The 15,073-nt window shown below is 48.8% G+C and overlaps 1 protein-coding gene across 1 annotated transcript in view; it reads left to right on the plus strand.

The window, feature by feature from the left end:
* MFSD14B (major facilitator superfamily domain containing 14B) overlaps positions 1-15,073 on the plus strand; it is a 151,294-nt gene that overhangs the window by 91,438 nt on the left and 44,783 nt on the right. Inside the window, exon 4 of the mRNA XM_081103207.1 lies at positions 14,404-14,531. Coding sequence (XP_080959333.1) covers positions 14,404-14,531 — 128 coding nt within the window. The remainder of the gene's footprint in view (positions 1-14,403; positions 14,532-15,073) is intronic.

The raw sequence follows: 15,073 nt of genomic DNA on the forward strand, positions 1-15,073 counted from the left end.
GCATGACAGGGGCAGCGCCCTAAGTCCCCAATCGGCCCTGCTCTGAGCTCGACCAGGGGCTGCACCTAGGGATTGGGCCTGCCCTCTGCCACCCGGGAGCAGGCCTAAGCCAGCAGGTCGTTATCTCCCGAAGGGTCCCAGACTGCGAGAGGGCACAGGCCGGTCTGAGGGACCCCCCCCCTTCCCCCGAGTGCACAAATTTTTGTGCACCGGGCTTCTCGTATCTATATATAAAAGGCTAATATGCAAAGATTCTCCTCGGGAGTTTGATCACTTGTTATGATGTGTGCTGACAACCAGGGGCCGGCACAGAATGAAGGAAGGCCCCAGCCTGCAGTCTTGATCAGTCCTGATCGCCGGCCAGGCCTAGGGACCCTACCTGTGCACAAATTTTGTGCCCCGGGCCTCTAATATCCTCTATAATAATAAAAGCATAATGTGCTAATTAGACCAGATGTCCTTCCGGATGACCTTCTGGACAAACCTGGGGCTCCCCGGGTCCTGGGTGCCTGCCAGAAGCTGGAGGGAAGCCTGGGTCCCAGGTGCCAGGGGAAGGAAAGCCTACTCTTGCATGAATTTTGTGCATCGGGACCCTAGTCCTATATAAGAAAGAGGTGATATGCAAATTGACCGTCACACCCTTGTACAAGATGGCCGGCAGGGGAGGGCAGTTGTGGGCAATCAGGCCAGCAGGGGAGCAGTTTAGGCGTTGATCAACCACTGAGCCACACTGGCTGGACTAAAAGATGGTTTAATTGATTGAAATGCTTATTTCCCTCAGAGTCTTCTTTGTCTAATATTAGACATTTTCTGTTTCTAATCAGTATTACTGATTTAATACTTTTATTCCTAGTATATAAATATTATACTAAATACAAAAAATCCCACAAAAATCAAGTCATAACTCAAAAATGAAATATAATCCAGAATATTTTTTAACAAGGACATATAAAATCTAACTGCCTCCCATATACCTGCCTTTTTTTTCTTTTAAACAATAATAATTCAACCTTGAATACCATCTAAGGTTATAGTCTTGCCCATCCCAAGTAGTCCACCCTGTTCAACAAGACAAACGCTGACTCTAAAACTTCCTAAAAATAAGCCTTCCTAACACCATAAGACCTCATTACCCATTTAAAAGGTTGGTCATGAGTACATCCTTTGGGTCGATTTATGACCAAAAGATGGATGTATGGACAAAAAATGCCCAACAAGTTCAAGGGAGGCCTGCGTTGCCCTAACCGGTTTGGCTCAGTGTATAGAGTGTCAGCCTGCGGGCTAAAGGGTCCCAGGTTTGATTCTGGTCAGGGGCATGTACCTTGGTTGCGGGCACATCCCCAGTAGGAGGTGTGCAGGAGGCAGCTGATCGCTGTTTCTCTCTCATCGATGTTTCTAACTCTCTATCCCTCTCCCTTCCTCTCTGTAAAAAATCAATAAAATATTTTTTATTTTTTTTTTTAAAAAAAGGGAGGCCTGCGTCGCAACCTTACAAACTCAGACCTAAGGTAATCACAAAGGATGGTCTTTATCTTAATTACGCCTATTATCCTCTTATACAGTAAAAGGCTAACATGCAAATTGTCCCCTCGACCAGGAGTTTGACCATGGGGCAGGGCCAGCCAGCCAACCGTCCATGGCCCGTCCCCCCAGCTAGTCCGACCAAATCAGGGTGAGCCCACTGGACCCCACCCGTGCATGAATTCATGCACCAGGCCCCTAGTCTATAAATATAAAAGCCTAAGTGACCATTCAACCGTCCAACTGGCAGCTGTGATGCAAAATGACCACCAGGGTGCAGATGCTAATTCAGAACCTACCGAGCTGTGGTGACTTGGTAGCTGTGGTTCTCAGGTGACGGAATCAGAGAAGAGGGAGCCCAATTCCGGGGTGCATCACCCGAGAACCACCCTCTCACAATCCAGGAACCCTTGAGGGATGTCGGACTGCCGGTTTCAGCCCAATCCCCGCAGGCCAGGCCGAGGGACCCCACCTGTGCATGAATCCGGGCACCGGGCCTCTGGTCTTTTTATATCTACAACTAGAGGCCCGGTGCACAAAAATTTGTGCACTCGGCGGGGAGGGGGGTCCCTCAGCCCGGCCTGTGCCCTCTCGCAGTCTGGGACCCCTCGGGAGATAACGACCTGCTGGCTTAGTCCTGCTCCCAGGTGGCAGAGGGCAGGCCCAATCCCTAGGTGCAGCCCCTGGTCAGGCTCAGGGCCGATGGGGAGTTGGGGCGCTGCCCCCTGTCATGCATAGAGCGGGGCGGATCAGGTGATTGCGATGCCACCCTCAGTCACGCTCAGGGTAGGGCCGATTGGGGGGTTGGGGCACCATCCCCTGTCACACTCAAGGCAGGGTCGATGGGGAGGTTGCGGCGCCACCCCCTGTCATGCACACAGCAGGGCCCATCAGGGGGGTTGGGGCTCCGTACCCTGTCATGCACAGAGCAGGGTCAATCGGGGTTGGGGAGCTCCCCCCTGTCACGCACAGAGCAGGGCCCATCAGGGGGTTGAGGAGCTCCCCCCTGTCACAGAGTAGGGCCGATAGGGGAGTTGGGGCACCGTCCCCTGTCACACACAGAGCAGGGCGGATCAGCGGCTTGGGGCGCCGCCCTCTATCACCCACAGAGCAGGGCCGATCAGGGGGTTGGGACGCCGCCACTCTCACACTCAGGGCAGGGCCGATGGGGAGGTTATGGCTCTACCCCATCACACACAGAGCTGCAGGGCAATCAGGGGGTTTGGGTGCTGCCCCCTGTCACGCTGATCCCAGTGCCGGGAGGCCTCTCAGCTCCGCTGATTTCGGTGCTGAGAGGCATGTTACCCTTTTACTATATAGCATAGAGGCCTGGTGCACGGGTGGGGGCCGGCTGGTTTGCCCTGAAGGGTGTCCTGGATCAGGGTGGGGGTCCCCACTGGAGTGCCTGGCCAGCCTGGGTGAGGGGATGATGGCTGTTTGCAGCTGGTCACACACCCTTCAGGGTGGGGGTCCCCACTGGGGTGCCTGGCCAGCCTGGGTGAGGGGATGATGGCTGTTTGGAGCTGGTCACACACCCTTCAGGGTGGGAGTCCCCACTGGGGTGCTTGGCCAGTCTGGGTGAGGGGCTAAGGGCTGTTTTCAGGCTGGGGGTGACTGAAGCTCCCAACCGCTCCTTTTTTCCTTTTTTTTTTTTATTATTCTGGGCCAGCTTTAGCTTGAGGCTTGGCTCCAGCTCTTAGGCCTCCGCTGCTGAAAGTAGATTTCTGGCCTTTACTTACAATGTTGCGATCCTGCTGGCTGAAGTCCAGCAGTATTTGTTACATAGTTTCTTAAACTGCAGGCTCAGAGGCCTGCAGCCGCAGGCGGGGAACGTTGGTTTCCTCCGTCATTGAAGCAAGCAAGCCTCATGTTAGTTTCAAGCTGCCTGGCTGCCGGCCGCCATCTTGGCTGTCAGTTAATTTGCATATCTCGCTGATTAGCCAATGGGAAGGGTAGCAGTCGTACGCCAATTACCATGTTTCTCTTTTATTAGTGTAGACTAGAGGCCAAGCCAGCTGGGGGGAGGGTAAAAGACCTTCAGCCCAGCCTGCACCCACTCCAATCTGGGCCCCCTTGGGGACTGTCCAACTGCTGGTTTAGGCCTGATCCCACAGTGATCGGGCCTAAGCTGGCAGTCCGACAGCCCTCTCACAATCCGGGACTGCTGGCTCCTAACCACTCGCCTGCCTGCCTGATAGCCCCCTAGCCCCTCCCCTGCCGGTCCGATTGCCCCCAACTGCCCTCCCCTGCCGGCCTGGTCCCCCCCTAACTGCCCTCCCCTGCTGGCCATCCTGTGACGATGTGGGGTGGCCATCTTGTGGTGCGAGGGTCAATTTGCATATTACCTCTTTATTATATAGGATTATTATATAGGATAACATACTTTGGAATGTCCAAGTCATTCCCTTTTTCCAAACCCATCAAAACACAGATACCACACTAGAACAGAGACCACAAATGCCCTCAGTGTTATTTAATAATTGTTGACTGTTAGCTGTCCTATATAAAAGAGCTATGTGTCTACCATTTTACTTTTTATCCAATCCCACAAGTTTCCCCACTATATTTTCCCCCATCTCCCAATTTGTCATTAATGGATTTCATGTAGCCCACTTCTTCTCTCTTGATTGTAATGCATAAAATAAGTTGCAAAACTACCATATTTTGGAGCATTTTCTCAGTCTGTTGAAATTTTGCTTCCTGACAGCTGTTGACAGTTTGGCTAAAATAAATTCACAAAAATTCTTCAGAGGTTTAAATGTTTCTTATGTTGACATTACTTTAGCTTTAAATCTCTGCTCTGACCCTGGCTGGTTTGGCTCAGTGGATAGAGCGCCGGCCTGCAGACTGAAGGGTCCCAGGTTCGATCCCAGTCAAGGGCACGTGCCTGGGTTGCCGATTCAATCCCCAGTAGAGGGTGTGTGTGTGTGCGTGTGTGGGTGTGGGGTGGTGTGGGTGTGGTATGTGTGTGTGGGTGTGGGTGTGTGGGGGGTGTGTGTGATGTGTGTGGTGTGGTGTGTGTGTGTGGTGTGTGATATGTATGTGTGGGTGTGGGTGTGGTGTGGATGTGTGTGTGTGTCTGTGTGGGTGTGTGGTGAGTGGGTGTGTGTGTGTGGTGTGTGTGCGGTGTGATTTCTGGGTGTGTGTGGTTGTGTGTGTGTGGTGTGTGTGTGTGTGTGATGTGGGTGTGTGTGGTAGATGTGTGTGATGTGGGTGTGTGGGTGTGGGTGGTGTGTGTATGGGTGTGTGTGGTGTGTGTGTGGTGTGATATGTGTATGTGGGTGTGTGTGGTGTGATATGTGGGTGTCTGTGGTGTGTGTGTGTGTGTGTGGTATGATGTGTGTGTGGTGTGTGTGTGGTGGGTGTGTATCGTGTGTGTGGTGTGAATGTGTGTGGTGTGGGTGGGTGTGGTGTGTGTGTGTCTGGGTGTGTGTGTGGTGTGGTAAGTGTGTGTGTGGTGTGATGTGTATGTGTGGGTGGGTGTGGTGTGGGTGGGTGTGGTGTGTGTGTGTCTGGGTGTGTGTGTGGTGTGTATGTGTGTGGTGTGGTAGGTGTGTGTGTGGTGTGATGTGTATGTGTGGGTGGGTGTGGTGTGGGTGGGTGTGGTGTGTGTGCCGGTGTGTGTGTGGTGTGTGTGGTGTGTGATATGTGTGTGGGTGTGTGCGGTGGGTGTGGGTGTGGTGTGATATGTGTGTGTGTGTGTGTGTGTGGTGTGGGTGTGGGTGGTGTGTGTGTGGTGCAGTGTGTGTGGGTGTGTGTGGTGTGTGTGGTGTGGGTGTGTGGTGTGTCTGTGTGGTGTGATGTGTATGTGTGGGTCTGTGTAGTGTGTGTAGGGTTGAGTGTGTGTCTGGTGTGTGTGTGGTGTGATTTCTGGATGTGTGTGGTGTGTGTGGTGTGATGTGTGTTTGTGGTGTGGGTGTGTGTTGTGTGTGTGGTGTGATATTTGTGGGTGTGGTGTGTGTGTGTTTGTGGTGTGGGGTGTGTGTGTCTATGTGGGTGTGTGTGTGGACTTGTTTTAAGGAATTGGCTCACACGGTGTGGGGCTGGTGAGTGTGAAACGCGGAGAGAGGCCTGTGAGCAGCTGGACTGTGCTCAGCCCTGAAGCTGAACTCTCTCCTCTCCTGGGAGCCTCAGGTTTCTCCGGTGAGGCCTTCATCAGCTGATTGGATGAGGCACCCATATTATTGAGGGTGATGGGCCTTAAAACCAACTGTTGCAGATGTTAACCACATCCACAAATAAACCTTCCCAGGATTGGTGCCATTTTGGAGCTCAGCCCATCTGGTTTTCCAGATGGCCTAAACCTATCTAATAAAAGAGAAACATGGTAATTAGCTGTACTTCCGCTACCCTCCCCATTGGCTAATCAGGGCGATATGCAAATTAACTGCCAGCCAAGATGGCGGCCGGCAGCCAGGCATCTTGAAGCGAACATGAGGCTTGCTTGCTTCAGTGATGGAGGACTCCAGCGTTCCCCGCCTGCCGATGCTGGCCTCCGAGCTTGCAGTTTGAAACATTGTTACAAATATAGAAGCTAAACAAAACCCCAGAAACCTGCTTTCAGCCATCTTGGCTTCAGCCAGCAAGACCGCAACATTGTTTCAATTATAGAACAAATGCAGATACCTTCTTTCAGCCAGCCAGGACTCAGAGCTGGAGTTGAAACAGTGTTTCGATTATAGAACCCAAACAAACCAGATACCTGCTTTCAGCAGCCCAGGCCTAAGAGCTGGAGCCAAGCCTCAGAGCTAAAGCTGCCCAAAATAAAAAAAGAAAAGAAAAAAAGGAGCAGTTGGGAGCTTCAGTCCCAGCCTGAAAACAGCCCTCAGCCCTACACCCAGACTGGCCAGGCACCCCAGTGGGGACCCCCACCCTGAAGGGTGTGTGACCAGCTGCAAACAGCCATCATCCCCTCATCCAGGCTGACCAGGCACCCCAGTGGGGACCCCCACCCTGACCCAGGACACCCTTCAGGGCAAACCAGCCGGCCCCCACCCGTGCACCAGGCCTCTATTCTATATAGTAAAAGGGTAATATGCCTCCCAGCACCGGGATCAGCAGAGCCGCGAGGCCTCCCAGCACCGGAATCAGCGTGACAGGGCAGCACCCAAACCCCTTGATCGCCCTGCGGTTCTGTGTGTGACGGGCGGGGCCACAACCTCCCTATCCGCCCTGCTCTGTTCGTGACAGGGGAAGGCACCCCAACCCCCTGATCATCCCTGCTCTGTGCCTGATAGGGGGGAGCTCCCCAACCCCCTGAACGCCCTGCAGCTCTGTGTGTGACGGTTTGCGGCGCCCCAACCCCCCCCACACACACACACACAGGCCCTGCTCTGTGTGTGATGGGGTAGAGCCATAACCTCCCCATCGGCCCTGCCCTGAGTGTGACAGGGTGTGGCGCCCCAACCCCCTTATCCGCCCTGCTCTGTGTGTGACAGGGGGCGGTGCCCCAACTCCCCTATCGGCCCTACTCTGTGCGTGACAGGGGGGAGCTCCCCAACCCCGTGATGGGCCCTGCTCTGTGCATGACAGGGGGGAACTCCCCAACCCCCTGATTGACCCTGCTCTGTGCGTGACAGGGGACAGTGCCCCAACTCCCCTATTGGCCCTACGCTGAGTGACAGGGGGCAGCTCCCCAACCCCCTGATCAGCCCTGCTCTATGCGTGACGGGATGGCGCCGCAACCTCCCTATCAACCCTGCCTTGAGTGTGACAGGGGGCAGTGCCCCAACCCCCCAATCGGCCCTACCCTGAGCGTGACTGAGGGTGACATCGCAACCTCCCGATCTACCCTGCTCTGTGCATTACAGGGGGCGGCGCCCTGACTCTCCAGTCGGCCCTGCTCTGAGCCCAACCAAGGGCTGCACCTAGGGATTGGGCCTGCCCTCTGCCACCCGGGAGCAGGCCTAAGCCAGCAGGTCGTTATCTCCCGAAGGGTCCCAGACTGCGAAAGGGCACAGGCCGGGCTGAGGGACCCCCCTCTCCCCCCACGAGTGCACAAATTATTGTGCACCGGGCCTCTAGTCCTATATAATAAAAGGGTTATATGCAAGTTGACCCTAACAGCAGAACGACTGTGAATGACTGTTCACTATGACACACATTTACCACTAGGGGTAGACGCTCAATGCAGGAGCTGCCCCCTGGTGGTCAGTGTGCTCCCACAGGGGGAGCTCTGTTCAGCCACAAGCCAGGCTGACGGCTGCCAGCACAGTAGTGATGGCAGGAGCCTCTCTCGTCCCCTCAGCAGCGCTAAGGATGTCCGACTGCAGCTTATGCCTGGTCCCCACTGGCAAGTGTACATCCCCCGAGGGCTCCCAGGCTGCCAAAGGGATGTCTGACTGCCAGCTTAGGCCCAACCCCCACTGGCAAGTGTACATCCCCCAAGGGCTCCCAGGCTGCCAAAGGGATGTCTGACTGCCAGCTTAGGCCCGATCCCCTGGAGAATGGGCCTAAGCCAGCAGGTGGACATCCCTCTAGGGGTCCCAGACTGCAAGAGGGCACAGGCCGGGCTGAGCTCCCCCCCCCCCCCCCCCGCCCCCGAGTGCACAAATTTTTGTGCACCAGGCCTCTAGTAAATTCATAATTGTTTAAAAGAAGAAAAAACCTTCACAGCAACACCCACACTTGTGTTTGATTAAATAACGGGGTAGTGGAGCCTAGTCAAGCTAACACACAAACTAGCCATCACAGTAGTTCTGGCTGTACTTTTTGAGAACTAGGACATCAAATTGAGATGCTGTGGTTTTGACCACTGGTTAACAGCAGCAGGTGGAGTGGTTGTAATCATTTTCTTCATTAAGACCAGCTGGTCTGATTGCCCAACGTCTACATTGAAACTTCTGGAAGCTTCTTTCTAAGGGATGTTTTATATTTATCATAAAATTAGAGATCTTCATTGGTGTCCCAAACTCACTAAAACTGTGGCTCGATGCCCAGGGCTGATTTATGCCTGGAGTGACCAATGTAAAGAGGGGCACCAGAATAGGCAGTCTTCATCTCGTCTCGCTGTGGACCACAGCAGGGGCTTGGGAAGGGGGGTTCCAAGACCCAGTGAGCCCGCTCAGCTCTTGGCCACAGGGTTTCACATGCACATGTGCTTCTTCTAATCCAGGTCGGACCATCAAGTCTGATCAAGAAGATGGCCACCTCGCTCTGCCATGATGCCCTTCCAGGGGCATCTAACAGGCAAGCGTTTCTGTAGTCCTAGCAGCTGCTTTTGACGTGAATTAAATTAAGCAGCGTAGCATAAGCACACACAGAAATTGTTGATTGATGTTTAAAGATGCCTTTAAAGCACCCTCATAGCTGCTCTTTGGGATTAGTAAGTACAAAAATGCTTTTCATATAAACACGCACACACATAATAAATTGCTCTCTTAATTTGGACAGTAACTTGAATAAAGACTATTCTTTTTATTATCTGTGAATAAAATTGCTAAAACAGTCTACCTCATAAGTTTTAATTTTGATCACTTCATAAGTTTTAAATTTTGTTCTCATTTGCAGAATGTGCTTAGCATCCTTAGGACTGATTGGATGCCCAGTCAATCCGAGAACAAATGCCCTTCTCAGTCTACTGCTTTAATAATGTGTGTGGATAGGATCTAGGGCCAGAGCGGGCAGTGAAAAAATAACTGAGACAGAAGAAAATCTTTGATTTTTAGAAAATACAAGTTTTCCAAAGAGGCAAGTATATTATTAGATTGTATGTTAGTATCTTACTATAAAAGTAGGTCCTATCAGCCCCACTGGTGTGGCTCAGTGGTAGAGCATCAACCCATGAACCAGGAGGTCACGGCTCAATTCTTAATCAGGGTACATGCCCAGGTTGTGAGTTCAATCCCTAGTAGAAAGTGAGCAGAAGGCAGCCGATCGATGATTCTCTCTCATCACTGATGTTTCTGTCCCTCTCCCAGTCTCCCTTCCTCTCTTTCTGAAAATCAGTAAAAACCGTTTTTCAAAAGTAGTTCCTCCCAGAGGATATATTTAGTGCCTATAATTGTCACTGAGAATTCGATTTAAGTAGTGTTACTTAATGAATCAATTAAATTACCATTTAAATCCCTAATCTAGAAGACCGTCTTTTTTTTTCTGTAAGAAGTGTATTATTTTGAATATAACCTTAATGTTTGGCCTTTTCATATTTGTTTGTAAATGATATACCTTCCATATTTTAACACATTGTATAAAATCTGAAATTGGAACTGTGTGAAACTTTTCCAGGTTTCTTTATGTTTAAATAATTTTTGTTACTATTTTTGTAGTGGTAATTATTTCTACAACCATGTCCTCTTAAATTTCTTTACAAATTTTTCTTGAACCCTAGCCGGTTTGGCTCAGTGGATAGAGCGTCGGCCTGCGGACTCAAGGGTCCCAGGTTTGATTCCGGTCAAGGGCATGTACCTTGGTTGCGGGCACATCCCCAGTGGGGAGTGTGCAGGAAGCAGCTGATCGATGTCTCTCTCTCATCGATGTTTCTAACTCTCTGTCCCTCTCCCTTCCTCTCTGTAAAAAATCAATAAAATATATTTTTTTAAAAATTTTTCTTGACCAGTTTCATACTATCCAGGTACTCAGGTATTTGATGTTTTTAGAGAACTTTGAAAGGTTTTCTTTTCTACTAGTAAATTTCATTAAATTAGTCTTGGGTCCTGAAATTGAGCCCTGCTTCTGTAGTCTTTCGCTCTTAAAGAAAATCATTTAATACTTCATCTGTTACTCTTTTTTTTTTTTAATATATTTTATTCATTTTTTACAGAGAGGAAGGGAGAGGGATAGAGAGTTAGAAACATCGATGAGACAGAAACATCAATCAGCTGCCTCCTGCACACTCCCTACTGGGTATGTGCCCGCAACCAAGGTACATGCCCTTGGCCGGAATCGAACCTGGGACCCTTGAGTCCGCAGGCGGACACTCTATCCACTGAGCCAAACCAGTTAGGGCAATCTGTTACTCTGTTGATACAGGAACATACTGAATGCCCTGGAAATGCCCTGTGACTTCAAAATTACAAGGATTAATATTTTACTTCAGAGACCAACAACCTTTTAAGCTTGCATGCCCTCCACTGAGTCTTTCTCTCACTTCCCCTCAATTTCCCTGTCTCCTGGCCATGGGTTCTGGGTTTACTGGTGGCTGCTAGGAATTGGAATCCTTTTCCTTTTCTTCCCAGCTGTGAGACCTTGGAAACCACTGTGAATTGATTTTCTCTTAAAAGTTCTATTGATTTCAGGAAACCCCTTTGAAAGCCATTCTTTACCAGGCCCTGTGATAGGCCCCAAGGGTACAAAGTTGAAATGAAAAGAAACCATTCCTCTGACCTTAATTTCAATTTCTAAGCCAATAGAGAAGAGCAATTTTAATAGAGGGTTATGATTACAATGGAGCAGATATTACCGGTTAATTCTGCTTGAATAGCTCAGAGAATCGAGGAGGAGGTGAAGAATGACTAGTTTACCTGGTCCACATGTGGGAAGTGCATGCAGGCACAGCAGGGCAGTGTGTGCAAAGGTACATTGGCACGAAAGGGCACAGTATATTCTGAAAACTAAAAAGTACTGCATATAGCACAGCACAGGATGTGTGTTAGATGCCAGATTTTTGGATGGTTTTATTTACATGCTTATGCTGAGGAATTTTTAAAACATACTATAAAAAATCAAATACACAGAAATCGAAAATAATATCATGAAAACCCATGTACTCATCATCCAGTTCATTACTTATCAACATTTTCCCACTCTTGTCTCATCTACCCTAGTTCCCCCCTACCACCACCACTTTTTTTATCTTTAGTATTTAAAAGCAGAGTTCAGACACATTATTTCAACCATAAATGCATGCTGAAGAGTTAAACTCTGCACAATGGAGACTATAGCAAGTGTGGAAACCACGCCAGGTTCCCCGATAGTCCAAGCCAATGGGAGCACAGAAGCCTTGTTACCAATGCACCAGAATGGCCAAGGCTGCTGTGAGCATGAGCCTCATTGGGGTGTCCAAGGACTCTGAGCTGTAATTAGGCCAAGATACCAGGAGCGGATGCAAGGACACACGGTATATATACTGTTTCCTTCTGCAGCCAAATGATTGATGTCACTGTTGGCAACCAGCCTTCTTTGTCCCTGGAGTAATAGGCTACTGACCAGGAGTGTGTGAAGAAGTCTGTTACAGAGAGCAGCTGGGCAGAGCAGAGACTAGAGAGCTCCGAGAAGTGGAGGCTTAGGAAATAGGATGTAGCTCCTCTGTGTGCAGGAGAGGCTAAGAGCTCACAAGAGCTCAGCTATAGCTGCCGTGTTAACCAGCCAGTGTGCTGGGCCGGGAGACAGGAGAAGCTGCTGAGCCAGCTACGATGTGAGGCAGTGAGTCTAGTAGGCAGCGTGCGGCTGCTCGGATACTAACTGTGGGTACAGAGATTAACGCTACCATGTCAGAAGGATGTCTGTTCACCAGCCAGTGTGCGGCTGCCTGCTGGTATGGACTTTGCTGTAATGAATTATCCTTGTCTGATGGCTGTGTGGCCACTGGCTTCTGCAATAAAGACTCATTTTTATACACCCACAACCTCTCATGGCTTCTCTCTCTGCCCTGCCGCCGAGAATTGTCCTGTGTCTGTGAGCAGGAGATAAAGGAGGAACTTGGAGTAAGTTCCCAACAGTTAGTACAGAGGGCAGGGTTGGAGAAGGACCAGCCCTGACGTAGTTGGGAAGACTTGAGAATACATGGACTCAGAGCCACTCAGAGCTGAGCGGTGCCCCTGCTGGCTCTGACAGCAAGCAGCTCATCGTTGCTCTTGCGGGTATGTGAAAAACATACTGGAGGGAGAGAGACCAGGGTCAGGGGCCGTTAGAAGATGGTTTTATTTTCATTCAGGTAGCAGTGCTGCAGGGATGGCTATAAGAGGTCCTTTAGAGACAGTGGTCTAAACAATGGTCTTGGGGAGTGGAGGGATGAAGGAAAAAGCTGTGGAGGGCTTCTTAGCCAAGAAGTACGGTGTGTCCTGCCTTATCTGTTGGGGTTTCTTTCTTCAGTTTCAGTTACCCATGGTCAATTGCAGTCTGAAAATATTAGATGAAAAACTTCACAAGTAAACAATTCATACGGTTTTTTTAATTTAAATTCTTTATTTTTTATTTTTTTTATTTTTATTTTTTCAAATATATTTTATTGAGTTTTTACAGGGAGGAAAGGAGAGGGATAGAGAGTTAGAAACATCGATCAGCTGCTTCCTGCACACTCCCTACTGGGGATGTGCCCGCAACCAAGTTACATGCCCTACACCGGAATCGAACCTGGGACCTTTGAGTCCGCAGGCCAACGCTCTATCCACTGAGCCAAACCGGTTAGGGCGAAATTCTTTATTTTTTAAAGTATTACATAAGTCTCCTCCCCTCCGCCCCCCAATGACCTCTCCCTGGCCACTCGCACCACCCAGCACATGCCCTCGCCCCTCTACTATCTGTGTCCATTGGTTATGCTTATATGCCAATTCATAAGTTTTAAATTGCACACCATGATGAAATCTTCACAATCCCACCTGGCATCTGAATCGTCCCTTTGTCCAGAGTATCCACATAGTACATACAGTGCAATAAGATATTTTGATAAAGAGATCACAGGCACGTAGGTTTTATTATAGTATATGTTATTGTTGTCAGTCTCTTACTGTGTCTAATTTATAAATTAAACTTTATCATGGATATATGCATATAGGAAAAAACATACCATATACAGTATTTGGTATTATCTGTGGTTTCAGACATCCACTAGCAGGCTTAGAATGTATGCCCTTTGGATAAAGGGGGACTGCTGTAAAGTGAGAGTGTGCATCTTAAATGTCCTAATAGGGAAGCCTATTTGGCTGTAAGCATGGAGCTCAAAAGAGAGAGATTGGAAATCTGTTTGTAATGTGCAGACAGAACATGTGAAGTGAGCACTGTGCCACCTGCAGGGTCTGCGGGTCAGGCCTGTGGCCACCTCAGAGGACCCTGAAGTCAAAAAGGAAGTGATTATAAAAGTGCCAGCTAACAGAGTGACTGGCAAATAATAAGTGAGTTTCTTTACTTCCTTTGCGAATGTGTGGTGTTCTTGTTTCTTGCTACTCTTTAGCCTCATCCCTGTTGTCAAGTTGCATTATCTTCTTCCTAAATTCAACAGGAAGATAGGTGGTTAACTTTTCTTATGGACCTTTGGTATATGCATACTTGTTCTGTTTATCCCTATTAGCTTACAAGTGGTTTGAGAGTAGCAGGTGTGTATTTGTTTGGGTGTCTTTATTTATTTATATTTATATATTTATATATATATATATATATATATATATATATATATATATATATATAGATTGATTTTTTACAGAGAGGAAGGAAGAGAGATAGAGACTTAGAAACATCGACCAGCTGCCTCCTGCACATCTCCCACTGGGGATGTGCCTGCAACCCAGGTACATGCCCTTGACTGGAATCGAACCCGGGACCCTTCAGTCCGCAGGCCGACGCTCTATCCACTGAGCCAAACCGGCTTCGGCTTGTTTGGGTGTCTTTATGGCACCAGTTAATTCACAGCTTTGTATATAATATGCTGTGCATATTTATTGAAATGAATTTATTAATATTCATCTTAAGGGCCAACTGTAGCTATAAATATATTTCATATCACCTTTTCAACTTGTCCCAGAAAACAAGCTCTTACCCCTCTCTTCCTTTTCTAACAATATTTAGAAATTTTGTTAGAATTTTTAAAAATGATCGTTTATATTCAATGTTTTAAGTTACTCTGTATGGGGACCAAAAACTGAACTGCAGCATTTAGAAAATGAGAATTACAAGTACTGTAACGGGGTTGTATCATAACTCTGACTTTGCTTCTGTTTTCTTCTCCAGGGCCTGCTCTCCTTTCTGAGTGCCCCGCTCATAGGTGCCCTGTCCGATGTGTGGGGGAGGAAGCCCTTCCTCCTGGGCACCGTCTTCTTTACCTGTTTCCCAATACCCCTGATGGTGATCAGCCCGTGGTGAGTGCTCAGCCTTTCGTCGTCCTGACTGTCCTGGGTCACATATGAATAATACATCTGTGAGCCCTTCTTAACAATTTCAAAGCAGTTGTATCTGTGTTTTTATTTGCTCTCTTTGCTAATACTGAAAGCCAGTTTGGGCAGTTGCTATCTTGCCCATATTATAATGGGGAAATGAAGAGATTACATAATTAAGTCCAAGGTAAAGAAAGAGAAGTGAAAGCTGTAGTTGCGATGAGTCAGTTATAGGATTCGGGTCTTGTGGGGAAGGGGGCCTGGGGATCCCACTCGCTCCTGTGGCTCAAGTTCCTTTGGGAATGTAATTGTTTTGGTCAGCTCATTGGTCTAGGGCAGGAGTGGGCAAACTTTTTGACTTGAGGGCCACAGTGGGTTCTTAAACTGGACCAGAGGGCCGGAACAAAAGCATGGATGGAGTGTTTGTGTGAACTAATATAAATTCAAAGTAAACATCATTACATAAAAGCGTACGGTCTTTTTTTTTTTTTTTTTTTTTTTTTTTTTTTTTTTTTTTTTTTTTTAGT

Source organism: Myotis nattereri (assembly GCF_964212035.1).
Source record: "Myotis nattereri genome assembly, chromosome: 12".
Taxonomy (NCBI): Eukaryota; Metazoa; Chordata; class Mammalia; order Chiroptera; family Vespertilionidae; genus Myotis; species Myotis nattereri.